Source organism: Gouania willdenowi, chromosome 21 (assembly GCF_900634775.1).
Source record: "Gouania willdenowi chromosome 21, fGouWil2.1, whole genome shotgun sequence".
Taxonomy (NCBI): domain Eukaryota; kingdom Metazoa; phylum Chordata; class Actinopteri; order Blenniiformes; family Gobiesocidae; genus Gouania; species Gouania willdenowi.
In genome coordinates, this window is record NC_041064.1 from 5,163,421 (window position 1) to 5,178,219 (window position 14,799).

The following is a 14,799-nucleotide window of genomic DNA, read 5'->3' on the forward strand; positions in this document are numbered from 1 at the left end:
AAGGGAGAGGCTGACAACGTTGTTACGTTGTCAGAGACCCTTACAGCAGGGTGGTAAATTGCACATTTGCCGAATAGACACTGGGGTGTTGATCTCAATGTGTAGTGACAGAATTCTATTATTTGTGTGTCATTTGATTTGTTTTTGGTCAATTACTTTTATTTTTGACCTTTTAGGATAACCTTAATTACCTGTGTGTTGGTGGGTAATATGTTTCCTTTGCTGGGGTTTGAGTTATGCTAGGTCGGTCCAGTCATAACTCCTTGTCTTGTGGGTCTTGGTTCCCTTGTTTTTATGCCACACCCAGTTCTTTCTGCTTGAATGTGATGGTAGTTGATGAATTCATTCTTCTGTTTAGTTATTACCTCTTGTTCACATTGTGCTTGGCTGTTTCCAAATACACTTCTTTGTGCCAGTATTCTTGTTTTAGGTGTTATCTAAGTTGAGCTAGTCTGTCGGTCCACTGCTATTTTCAGTTCAGTTTCAGTTACAGTTTATTTGCTACACCCCTGCTGTAGGTGATGCTTTGTAAATCTGTGTTATGTTGATAAATTAGGTTTGCATCTGCTGTAATGAAAGGAAGCTGGAATTCATGAGGGACTGAATCAATGCTCTTCTTCTGCAGTTGCATCGATTCAATAGTTATTTTATGTGTCAAACCTTATTGATATATTTTCTGCAGTTTTAGTAAAGCACAGATGGTCACACTTTGTTAGAAGTTTTACACATAAGGCAGACATAGCGCATAAATAAGGTGTCATGGAGGCTGTCTTTAAGTGCCGTTCGCTAAATTATGACACCTTGGTGGCTATGTTGGCATTTTTTGAGTTAGGTAAGGGCAGGGCCCGGCTTCTGCTAGGCAACCCAGGCGGCCGCCTAGGGTGCCATCTGCTGGAGGGGCTCCAAATTGCACCCCTCCAAAAAATAAAAATGTATAATAGACTTGAAACACACCCTTTACAATCACTGTACATGTTTTCTCTTAATTAAATATTGATATTAAAAATCTGTGGATCTTCTTCCCATTATTATGCTATTTTATTGAATTTTCTTTGATTTATTTTACCTCCCGCATTACATTGTCTTTTTTGCATATGTAGTAATTCCTGTTCTATTCTATATAATTCTGTTGCGTTGTTTGCACATTGTTTTCTTTGGTTTTAAGATTTTTGTGTCTGATTAGTAAAACCAAACCGGAAAGTAGAAATGTCCTTGCACTGAAACTTGTATATTTTATTTTTACTTTTGATTGCATTGTTTTGCATTGCTTTTGGATTTTGCACCATTGTTGTTCCCTCAGGAAATTTTACTATACCTGTAGGTGTTATATTGTATTATAGTGTATTTTTCTAATTTTTAAAATAGGTGGTATTTTTTTTTTTTTCAATGATTTGTTGTGTCGCAGAATTGCATTGTTTTGTCTTGATACCTAAAATAAATAAATAATGTGTACACACTGTGTATAGACTTTTAACAAAATTAACTCTTGCCTAAGGCACCAAATGGCCCTGGGTGGAGGGATGTAGTGGGTTAGGTAGGGTTAGTAGGGGTTAGGGTAACGTAGGGTGAAGTTTAGGGTAAGAAGCGACACTTAATGACACCTTATTCATGCTAATGACAGGTGACATGTCATAATAATGACAGTGTAATGTCAGCCTTTATATATAAAACCTCAAATAAAGTGTTACTGCACAGAAATCAAAGTCCACACTCAAATTGCATTACGACAGGAATTAGCGACACGTTCAGTAAACGTCGTCACCCAGCAGACATGCAGTACATACAGTCAGTGCTGGAATACTGACGTGAGCGTGTGAAATATAAACTCTCACCGACAAGGTCATTTATATGTTTTTTTAAACTGTGGAATGAATGTGGTGAGCTGTGAATAGCTGCGAGTCAAGACATATTCATTAAAGAGGACTATCTCCTGCACCCGTTCTACAGCAATAAAATACTTTGGAGGTGAAACTAATGTGGGCTATTATTGTGTCAGCACAGATGTACACCTTCTTGTCCACATATATTACCTTCTGTAAATCTGCCCTGGCTGACAGCCGTCTTTGTAACAGCGGCAATAATCACGGCAACTCTTTCCCTTTTTCAAAATGGAAATGGATGCTTTGAATAAGTAATGGGCCCAGGAAGGACGGTCCCTACTCTGAGTTCTTTAGGGTGGAAGGAACTCAACAGGGGATTGTTACCAATCTCATCGCACGGGTGATAAATCTCCTCATTAAGAGCCTCCACTGGCACACTGGTAATTGATATCAATGTAGTTAGAGTGGAGCCGCGACACATTCTGGGTGTTGGTGCGATGGTCAGCTGTGTTTTATGTGCTCCACGTGAACGAGGGTCACCTACGAGCCTCATGAATCCTTAAACAGCTGCTCTATGCTGGCAGTGGGAGCTGTGGTAGTTATTCAGAACATAGCTGCACAGCTAAACATCTGCTGTGTGTAAAGAACAACAATGCCAGGAAGAATAACATACATTTGCATATGTATGCGTTAAACAAAAGAGGTCTTTAGGTATCAGCAGGCTCAACGTAAGGAGTGGAAAATGTGTTCTGTGGAAAACAAACAAGCAAAGTAAATCACAAATGTATCCTATGTACGTAGCACGTCCGATTTCACATCGTCGCGGGTGACCAAGGCTGTGCTCGTAATGTCATACTAGCGTACTACTCATACTAAGTTTGACGTCAAACCTAGTATGTAGTGCTTTCACATTAGATAGATTGAGTACACGAGAAATACCCAGATGTATACTATATGGCAGACATGGGCAACATACGTCTAATTTCATGCGTCCCCCAAAGTAAACACAAAATTACAGAAAAATACACAAAACAAAACAAATATTACATAAAAAAATACAAAGAATTGTAACATTGCAGGAAAATACTGTAAAAGACAAGAAAAACACAGAAAATACTCACAAAACACTAAAAACTACAACAAAAATGAACAAAACGACAACAGTAATACACAATTACTCCAAATAACACAAAACGACAACAAAAATACACAAAATGACTCCACAAACGCACAGTACTAAGAAACAAGCAAATAGACAACAGAAATACACAAAAATTACTCCAAAAATGCAAAATGACAACACAAATGCACAATATGACTCCTAAAACAAACATTTTACAAGAAAAATACACAAAAGGACAACATAAATGCACAAAATGCCTCATAACTAGTGAAACAACAACAAATATACACAGAATGTCAGAAAAACACGCAAAAATATTTATAAAAACTCTTGGTTCTTTCCTGTGTTAATGCTCACATATCTCATTATTCTAAATGCTGACATGAATGTTGATAATATGGCCCTTCCATCAAACAAACACATTTTTGTGGCCCCTGCTGTGATAGAAGTTGCCAACCTCTGCACGGTGGGCACACAAGTCATACTCAAACGTCCCATGATGCATTGCAAGCGGAATGTAAAATCATCCTGGGACCAGCTTCAAGCTAAAAATCAGACATCCCCTTTTCAAAATAAAAGCATCTCATCTCGTCTTCTATTAGGTTTTTTAGACACTTTTGTAAATAGGAAGTTTTGATGGTTGGATGTTATCCCATGATTGAAAATGAATGCAGAGCTTCATCTGAAGTGTGTTTGTAACGTGTTGTAATGCACAAGCGGTTCAGATTATTATGATCTGAAAATGCTCCGGTATTAAGACAGTTTCAGCTGATGGTGCATTAGTTGAACTGGTATTCATTTTATCTTGTAACAGATCGTGGCAGTGGGAGCTGTGGTAGTTAGTTAGAGGCATAGCTGCACAGCTAAACATCTGCTGTGTGTAAAGAACAACAATGCTAGGAAGAATAAAATACATTTGCATATGTATCCGTTAAACAAAAGAGGTCTTTAGGTATCAGCAGGCTGAACATAAGGAGTAGAAAATGTGTTCAGTGGAAAACAAACAAAATAAATCACAAATGTACCGACATGTATTTAGCATTTCTATGTAGCATCCCATGTACAGTATGTAGCACATCCCATTTTCCATGATTGCGGGTGACTGCATTTCTAGAAAGTGTGACATACAGACAAATGTGTCCAATTCTGCCCTTAACCTCGTTACGTGTTTGGGTTAAACTGGTAATCATGTTATCCTGTGAGTGGAAATGAACGCAGAGATTATTGAGTATAAAGTATAAAGATAAAGATATATAATTATAGTATCAAGCACAAAAATAAACCTTGAATAATGGTTTATTCCAACACAACCCCAGAACATAAATTAGCAGAGGAAAATAATAATGCACATTAAGCAACAAACTGTTCAAGTTTCTGTTCTAAATTGCATCAACATTAACAGGAATAAATATTCAAACAAGTAGTAAACTGCTTCTCAAAGTTTTAAAAACTCTCCTTCTCAGCGTAGCGCTCTCATATCACTGTTATGTTTTTATCCACTGAGTGGGAAGCAAAGAGGGAGGGAGAGAGAAACACACACACACACGCCAAACCTTCAGCCAGCTGCTCGTTAAATACAACTGCAACAACAACACAGAACCACAGAACGTCAGCTAAGTTAAACAGTTCAACTGCATGTTTTTTTTTTTTTGCCAAAACAGGTTTAAATGCATAAAATTATACAAAATATGTAGTTAATATATAGGCGCTGTCTTTGATTTCTTTGTTTTTTTTCTTTTTTAAATGTTACTTACTACATTTCTTCTGTAATTTCTTCTGTTATTCAAAGTATCAAAATATCATGTGGTGCGACTGTCTGGCTATGACTTCTGTTTTGAAAAAAAAATCTTCAAAATGACTCCAAATCAATTAAAATTTGTCTGCTTAATTTTAGGTAAGTTTTAGCCCTGTATAATAAATTTATATTTTTATTTCCGTCATTATATGCAAATCTTGCGAGATGATGCCCATTTTATGAAACATCATGTGGTGAAAATCCCTATACGTCGTTGAGCCAAATGAATATAAAGGTAATAACAGTATTTGACTCTATTAACCTTATTTATCATGTTTGGCATGATTTCAGTACGTTTAATAGCCAGTAAAGTCATTTAAACGGGAAAAAATATGAAACCGGAAGGACTTAGAATAATGTAACGTGAAATGGAATTCAGTTAATTTTGAAAGTCTGACTCTTTTTTTCTTTTGCTTTAGGTGCACATGAATTGATCATCAAGTGTCCGCTCAATCACATCCAATGCGTGGGGACGAGAAAATGCATTCATTTCAACAAACTGTGCAACGGGGCCAGAGACTGTGCAGACGGCTACGACGAGGGGGTTCACTGTCGAGGTAAGAGTTAAACCATGATTTCATATTCTCATTCTCTCCGCCTTTGGGTGCAGAATGCATGAATTAATAACAATCCCCATTATCGTGGTAATAAATCATCTTCTTTATATTTGGAATCTTGAAGGGGTGCAATTTATTTTACACTTTAAATTGGAATTAGGTTGGTAAACTATAAAGCTTTGGGAAAGATAACTTTCTTTATAATTAATGGGCTTTGTGTATGATGCATAATATACAATATGTTAATATAAAATGTGCAGAAATAGAGAAATAAAGAAAATTATAATGCTTTTGAATCAGTACTAAACAACCATTCAATGTGTATTAAAAGCCACGTGTTAAGGCTGTTTGTTCAGGTAAAGTGATAAAAAAAATCATCATTTTTTGTGTCAGTAACTACCCATTATTGTTGCGCCTGCTGTTTTGTAGCTGCTTGACAGCTAATAATTAAAGTGACACATCCTGATGCGACCGCCTCAGCTTTTTCATCCATCCATGCATCCAACCATGCTGCATCCAATACTTGATTCCTGCTCAACAAATACAGACGCATCCCCTCGTTTTCACACTGACATTTTGTATTTGTGCTCAGCGCTACACAGAGGTAAAAATAATGGATTACAAGTGCTCACATTACTGTGATTGAGTTGCTTTAATGGCTGCATTTTTGAGTACATTTTGAAATCAGTAATTTTACTTAGGAAAAGTCATGAAATGTGAAGTAAAAAAAAAAACAAAGTCAACTGTTTAGAATTTTTGAATGATAAACATTGAGGGACAGATTCACTAAAGGTTTAGGGGTATTAAAGGTGCAGTCCGCAACTCTCAGATCCCTCTCTTCCCCTCCCTCCCTGCTGCTGTCTTGCCCTGCCTCCAAACTTTCCAAAGTCCCTCCCCCAGAGGAGCTAACAAGCTAACGTAAGTCTGACAGCAACATCACAGTAATATAACATGCTCTGTTAAAAGCATATTACTGCAGTGCTTCTCTCTCACTAATGCACACACCAGATTCCAGCAGCAGCGGCAACACAGTGTCACTTACAGCAGCCACACAGAGGCTGCTGCGTGCACATGAACAACACATGCACCACATAGTTCTAGTGTAACAATTACAAATCAAACATAATGTAAGTCAAGCAGCAGTAATTACCTTTCAATCAGAAAAGTCACCAATTCCATCTTCTACTCCTCCAGACCATACACTGTAAAAAAGACAGCGCTTCAGCCCGGGGAAAGGGCGGGGCCTGTGAGCAACAGCTGTCAGACAGTCCATCAAACACAATCCTGGCTCTGATTGGCTCTTTTTGCTCGGTCGCGGTGCATTCTGGCAATCTGTCAAAGGCTGCAGAAGCAGCAGGGGGCGGGGCTCAATGAGCCTGTTTTTTTCACACAAACTACTAGTTTGATGTAAAGCTGTCCTTACATAGTGACAGCTTTAGCAAATATGACAAAAAGTCACTTTTATAAGAGTTGCAGACCTCACCTTTAAAACGTGCGCAAACCTCACCACGCTAATAAGCCGTACAAACCCCAGGTAATCAGGACTGCACGGCTGCAGCACGTCGCAATGCACCCCCAATCCATTTAGCGCGTTTGCCTCTAATGAATATGTAAAGTAGGTGGAGCTCACAAGGAGAACAAAAAAATGGGAGGAGGACATGCAAATAAAGTAATGCAGTGGATGCAATGCAATTAATCAAATCTGAACAACAAACACATTTAAACTATTAAAAGGTGTTTTTGAATATTATTTTAGTTCTAAATATTATTGCTTTATTGCAAAAAAACAATAGGGGGTGAAAGTAACTAGTAACTTTTACTTTGAGTGCTATCTAATTGAGCTACTTTTTATTTGTACTTGAGTGCAATTTCAATCAAGTAACAGTACTTCTACTTAAGGAGGATATATGAGTGCTCTTTACACTTTTGTATGTGAGTCCTTTTGTGTATTTTTGTTGTAAAAATTATTTTTTTGCCTCTTTTCTTATTTATGTTTATGTTATGAGTCATTTTGTGTGTTTTTGTTGTCATTTTATATATTTATATTTCACTCTGTGTGGTTTTGAAGTGATGTGCATTTAATTTAAGGGCCGCACAACATTAGACTGAAGGCCTCATGTGGCCCCCTGGCCACCATTTGCTTATGTCTGCTTTAAGATGCAAGTTTTTGTTTTTTTTTTAAGGCTGCCAGCATAAATGTTTTTATTTTGAGTATAGTACTTCTACATGAGTAGGATATATCTGTATCAGTACTCTTTACACCTCTGGCTCTACATGCGTGCAGCTTGAGCTCGATGCTAAAACCTGAGTACCAACCTTTCCAGTCATTACACAAGCTGCCAAACAGCCCCACATGGCACGCACAACAATAACACACCAGCAGGCATCCACAATGTGTGCAGTGCACCCCACACTGATGTGCGCCCTTCATTAACGCGAGCACACACACGCAGGCACAACACGACTGAGCTTGGAAGTTGATAGCAGCGACTGTGGCAGGTGGCAACATGACTGGGAGCAACAACGACACAGCACGACAAAGACATAAAGAAAGATCCGGAAACAAACCAAACCTCAGGCCAGGAAACGCCAGCTGATCTTTGTGGTTTTATTAAAATAAACACTCAGATGTGTGACCTGATCAGGAATGAATGACCATGAGTTGATTTGGTCATGTAATAAACCTAAAAGCTGCTGCTGTGTTGTTTTTACATTATTGGCTTATTTAATGATGTTTTCTTTTTGTTTAATGATGGACTTTATGGTGTTATAGTAGGAGATAAGCTTCACAGTGCAGGTCATACGTTTGTCTCTTTTTTATATTGTTAGTAGGATGTAAGGATGTATCCTAAATTAGCTAAACATTGCTGCAAATTAAGGGGATTAAAATGGATACAGTATGTGCTTCAATACTCTGCTTAAACAATAGGGGGTGCTGTGACATTTTTGGACAATGTCTCTTTAAGCCAGAACTCGTTTCAATGATCAATGGCCCGAAGCAAGTCAGCATTCATTTGTGCGTCTTTCGCGGACCAATCAAAACACAGCACCTGATTTACTGCGGAAACGGCACACACCGACACAGACACACAGCGACACACGCAATTCAATTCAATTAAACTATTTATATAGCGCAAAATACAACAGTAGTCATCTCAAAGCACTATCAAAACATAGCATTTTAAAGAAAAAAGTTCAAAAGGTTTGTACGAAGTTTACAAGAGGAAAATGTTAGTTAAAAAAGTTATTGACAATTTAAAGCAACATTTGGCCACTAGGGGCGCTAGACCTGCAACTTTTCACATCAAGCGCCCCTAGTGGACACAAGCGCCCCAGCGCTGTCGCAAAAATCAACAAACAGTCTGTTGGGCCAGCATCCCTTGTCTTTTGATTGTGTATACAGACAGTAGTTAACCTGTTGGTTGAAGAGAGATCATCCACTCATTATTAAAGAAAAGTAATAACTCGTTTTATGTAAGTAGGAATCTGTCGCTTGCCCAAAATGCCTGAAGGTGCGTTCACACCGAACGCGACTGAAGTCAAATCAATGTAAATGACAGGACTTCAAGTTATCCCCCCCTCAAGTGATGTGACTTGCGTGATTTGAGCGACTAGGTCAAGCGCGCAAAGTTGAAAAATTTGAACTTTTTAAGCGACTTCAAGTGACAACTCTCCCATCCTTCACTGCCGTGTAGAGCCACGGCAGCAGCGCCTCCCTGCTCCCTCCCGCTACAGTGAGACGGCTGCAGCAGAGGGCTGTACTACACTTCCTCAGTTTATCGAGGCAAAATTAAAGAGGTTAACTTCTTGTTTAAGCCTACATTCTGAGTGAACTCATCCTTTTGTAACTCCGTAAGTTGATAATATAAACCGTAAAAACGGAGCTGTTAATGATAAGTGCTGTAAACATACGGCTGGAGAAGAAGGAAAAGAAGTGATCAGACCTCTCTCTCTGCTCTGTCACCGTTTCTACACACACACACACACAAACTGTTCCCTGGCCATTGGAGCGATACAGTGATGGAGTGACCAAAAAGCACCAGTTCATGAAAAAAAACAGCAAAAACCTTAGCTCCATGAGTATATCAGAGCCTGTGGTCATGTGACTGCCGTAAAGTGATACGTTTTCCAGGCATTCTCCAGGTCACATGCTCTGGCCAACAACGGTGCGTTTTCTCCAAACTTACAAGGGCGGTATTTGAAGAGGGAAGCCCAATCTTTGATTTTAGTTTCTTTTTTTTTTAAATTCAAAGGATTGAAATGGTTGTTATTGAGCTACAAATGGTATCATATTTGGCTACAAGATGATTACAATTTGCCTGTGTTTCGCACAGCTTGTTATGAGATTGTTCTAACTTCCATCCCAGTAAACCAAGCTGTTTAGCCCCAGTAAACCAAGCTGTTTCGTCCCAATAAACCAAGCTGTTTCGTCCACCTGGCTTTGGTGATAAAGCAGCATTTGCTCTGAGCGCTGTGGTCTTGGCTCTACAGTTCCTCAAGTCTGGCAGGAGTCTTGACCTTCTCTGACCTATAAGACATTCAGTGATCCCATGCCATGCTGGGCTGTGTGCGTGTGTGTGTGTGTGTGTGTGTGAGTGATTGTCGATGTCTTACTGTATCTTAACAGTAGGGTATAAGGAAAGGAGCAGGGTTGAGGTCAATTCCATTTTTCAATTACAATTACGTCGTCAATTATCCATATTCATTCATAATTAAATGAAGACTACGGTGACCCGTATTTTTTCCAATTACAATTATTATTTTTCCCCTGAAAGTCAATTACATTCTCAAGATGAAAATATTAAAGTTAAAATTCAATTAATCACAATTACTGAGCCTCTAATAAATATAAAACGTAACCTTTCTCTTGTGTTAGCTTTCTGTTAGCATCTCTAATGATAACGGATCAGTTGGACCAATGTCCTAAATTAAAAAAATATATATCATTCATCATGTATATTGTTTTTCATTTCTTAGTTACCTTGCTAGTCTTTTTTCTCAGAATACAAAAAATGTTAAACTTTTTGCTTACCTCTACCATGACCAGGAGTCGAACGGGCGACTGTGGTTTAATTGAGAACAATAAGCATGAAATATGTTAAAAAGTGGTTAAAAGTGTAAATAATGGTCATCATATGTGACTTTAGGTGGAAAAGTGGTGGAAAGCGTTTATAAGTGCTGGAAATGTTTCGAAAGTGGAAAACATTTACAGAAAAAGCAAAAATAATGCAAGAATAAATGATGAAAATAGGTTCAAATATGGCAAGTTTGGTGTAGAAAAAGGCTAAAAATATGCAAAAATGGGTTCAAATTGTTCAAGAAATATTCTTATTTTGTTGAAGGCATCTGGCGACCCCCTCCCAGTGTCAACCCCAAGGTTGAGAACGCTTTGTGTAATGTACAGTGAAATGTTGGTGAATCAATCTTAACGGATGCCAAATAAATGATAGTATTAAAGTAAAAACAAAACAATATTAGACCATCTATATATTGTGTCAATTTAATATTAGTGAAACCTCCTTGTCAACCATTTTTACATTTTAAAATCTGATTATATTATCTTGTGAATTTTTCACATTCTCTGACCTGTATTAAGATATATATAATATAAATAATTGTGTATTTGAGTTTTTAAGTGTGCTAAAGTTCACTCAGGGACAGATCTTCTACTAAATACCTAATTCCATACGGAAGGTCTAAAATCGTTGGAAAGCCCAAGAAATTGAGGTCACCTATGAGAAGGCATCCAGCTGGGTCTCTGAGTACTTTCCCCTCCCATCCCGTCATGTTCTTTTATGAATTTATATGTGGAGTATCCCAGGAGGCATGGATGTGATGGTGCCCAAATGGAAAACCATCAAATCCTCTCCATTCACCTTGAGGCAACACGTGCACTTTTTAATTTTAAAAATGCTAATAGCTGTGCTGCTAAATCGCCAGGAACCGCTGCTGGGGTTTTGGAGGACGAAACTTCTAAATTACCGCAAAAATCTCTCTAAAGCAAAAATTAGAATTTCACATGTCACAAGGTGACCACAAAAGGACAAATAGTGGATCAATGGACTTTGTATTTTTAAATTCAGTGTGTTTTTATTCGTTTTTAGAGCAGATTTGGTCGTATATATTTTTTGAAAATGCTTAGTTTTAGCTCTTATTCTTTTTTTGACTTTGCATTTTTGAATTAATTTAGTTTTTTATTAGTTTTTGGAGAATATTTGCTAGTTTTTATACGTTTTTATGTTCTGAAAATGCTGAGTTTTCATTCTTATTTAGTTTTGACTTTTTACTTTGAAAATAAGTTCGTTTTTTATTATTTTTCAGAGCAGATTTGGTAGTTTTTGGTTTTTGAAAATGCTTAGTTTGAGTTCCCTTTTTTGTTTTGACTTTGTATTTTAAAATTCAGTTCATTTTTATTAGTTTTTCAAGCCGATTTGCTCATTTTTATTCGGTTTCATTTTTTGAAAATGTTGTATTTTTAAATTCAGTTAATTTTTGCTAGTTTTTATAAAAAAAATTATTTCCTGGAAAATGCTTAGCTTAATTTCTTTGTAAATGCTTTGTTTTAGTTGAGCTTTTTTTTTTTTCAAAGTTTTAGTGTTGCTTTTAATTTTTCGTTGTTTTTTTTTTTTCAATTTTTTTAAATCTTTTTATTTTTTTTTCAGTTAACGTTAATGTTTTTCTTTAATTTTTCATTTTCTCATTTGTTTTAGTTACTACAATAACCCAGGTATAAACTTATATTATGTATTAAATATGTCGTCAAAATTGACCTTCATTTTAAACAAATACTTTTTAGGTACCAGTTCTTTCAAATTTTTAAATGATAATTTCAAGTGGTTTGATATTAAAACATACTGTACATAAGAAAAATGATTTATCGTTCCTAAATGTTTGATGGTAGTAAATGCACTCATTTAATTTGCATATTGTGACATCACTAGGTTAATTAGAAATACAAAATAAATAAAAAATGGCACTTGTTTGGACTTCTTTTAAATTCCAAAACCAAAGGCTCAGGGTTTCATCTTCATTCCTCATCTCTGGAATAAACCTATTATTATCATCATCATCATCCTCAATATTTACTGAGCCTCTCTGCTCCTGCTGTGCTCTGTCGGGGACACATTTTAAATTAATTGTTTTACACACATCTCTAAATAGCTTTTGTATCAGAACTGAATGTGTTAGAAGCAGAAACCAGCATATCACTGTTTTTTATGTTTTTGTGCTGGGGTTTTCTCTCTGGTTTCCTTCTATAATCCAAAAAATATTTGATAAATGGGAATCTTTAAACTTCCTCTCTTTCCCTGTTCTACCCTTGCCTAATGTCTGTTGAGAGCTAAAGTTAAGCACCAGTGGACCCCTGAGACCCTAAACAGGAATGAGAGGGTCACATGATGAATGAAGGATAAATGAAAGTTTTTTTTTTTTATTAGCAACACTGCTTTTCACATTATTTTGACCTTGACATTTAAGAGATTAAAACCTCTTTCTTCCTATTTCTGTCCCATTAATAACCATAGTGTAGGTCCAAATGTATGGGCACCACCATTATAAAAAAACCAAAACATAAATCATGATAAAATGCGCAATCCAGATCCGATCCGGTTGAAACTTTGTGGGGTAATTGAGGAGCCAACCCAACATAACTAATTCAAATTTCACAAAGATCAGCCATTAACAAACCAAAATATGAATTTCTGAAATCTTGCCAATGATGAGATCCATAATCAGTATATTGATACAAGTCCCTTCCAAATTTTAATGAAATCTGGTCAAAATCTGTTAACAATCATATAAACTCCACATGTGGCCCTCGGTCTTTTTTTCTGCGGCCCCCAAAACCAATCCCCAAAAATTGTATTCCAAGAAGTTGGAAGGAATATAAAGCCCAACATAATACACAAAATAACTCCCAAAACACATAAATCAACAGCAAAATGCACAAAGTACACAAAAACACACAACAAAATTCCAAAAATACACAACAACCACTTAAACAAACAAAATGACTACAATAACACAAAAACAACGACACATTACAGAATAGCTTCAAAGACACACAAACAGCAGAATACTGAAAACAACAAAAATACAGAAAGTGACCCCAAAAACGCAAAAAACAACATGAATGCAGAACAGTACACAAAAAATCACAACACACATAATGACTCCAAAAACACACTTAAAAACTCCCAAAACACACAAAAAGATTCTAAAAACACACAAAGTGACTCTAAAAACACGCACAAAAACTCTAGAAATACACAAAATGACTCCAAAAACACATAAAAAGATTCTAAAAACACTCAAAAGGACTCCAAAAACACACAAAAAGACTCCAAAAACACACATAATGAGTCCTAAAACCCACATAATGACTCTAAAAACACACAAAATGATTATAAAAAGACACAAAATGACTCCAAAAACACACAAAAAGACTCCAAAAACACACATAATGAGTCCTAAAACCCACATAATGACTCTAAAAACACACAAAATGATTATAAAAAGACACAAAATGACTCCAAAAAGACACAAAATGAGTCTAAAAACACAAAACGAGTCTAAAAACACACAAAGTGACTACAAAGACGAAAAAGACAACCCCCGTGTGTTAATGCTCAGATCAATCATTATTCTAATGCTGACATAAATGTTGATAATGTGGCCCCTGGATCAGATACAATAACATTTTGTGGCCCCCGCTGTGATAGAGTTGCTCATCCCTGCTTTAAAGGGCCTTACGTGTGACACTTGCATTAAGGGAGATAGTGCACCACCAATGTGTTCCATACTTACTTCCTGTTATTTCCTTCAACCTTGCCCTTCCTCTGAGCAGATCCTATTTCAGGGCGTATTCCCTGGACAGATAACCAGTCTATCATGTTTGCACTAAACGCCCGTGTCCTCAACTCCTAGGTTCTTATTTTTCATTACTTAGATCTTTGGTCGGGAGAGTTTTCATTTCTGGAACATTTGCAGCTGTGTAATCAAAGAATCGTGACAGACTGACGCAGAAACACATCAGTGGAACAACCTTAATGTCAGCACTTTACATTAGACTATATTTAGTACAGAGGGTTACATAACCAGACCCATGATATCTGTCTTTATATCCGTTCACTCAGCAGATCGTTACGTCTCCTCTCTATGGGACGCCCATTGTTAAGTTGTACATGTAACATTTAGCAACAAACCACTTTTTAAAAAAAATGTATGTTACTTTTGACCAGATTTACAGCAATATTTTTAAAAATTGTGATGTTTTTTTTTTTTTTCTCTTAAAAATATAAGGTCATTGTTTATTGTAAATGTTAAATCTAAATCTTCATGTTAAATGTAAATCTTAAATGTTAAATTTAAATGTTGAATCTAAATGTAAATGTGAAATCTAAATGTCACGGGTGACATATGCAAATTCACCATTTAGATTTAGCATTTAACATTTAGATTTAGATTTGGATTTAACATTTAGATTTAGATTTGGATTTAACATTT

General features: G+C 36.6%; 1 protein-coding gene across 1 annotated transcript in view; it reads left to right on the top strand.

The window, feature by feature from the left end:
* lrp1bb (low density lipoprotein receptor-related protein 1Bb) overlaps positions 1 to 14,799 on the top strand; it is a 407,613-nt gene that overhangs the window by 151,246 nt on the left and 241,568 nt on the right. The window contains 1 exon segment of the mRNA XM_028435312.1: positions 5,158 to 5,295. Coding sequence (XP_028291113.1) covers positions 5,158 to 5,295 — 138 coding nt within the window.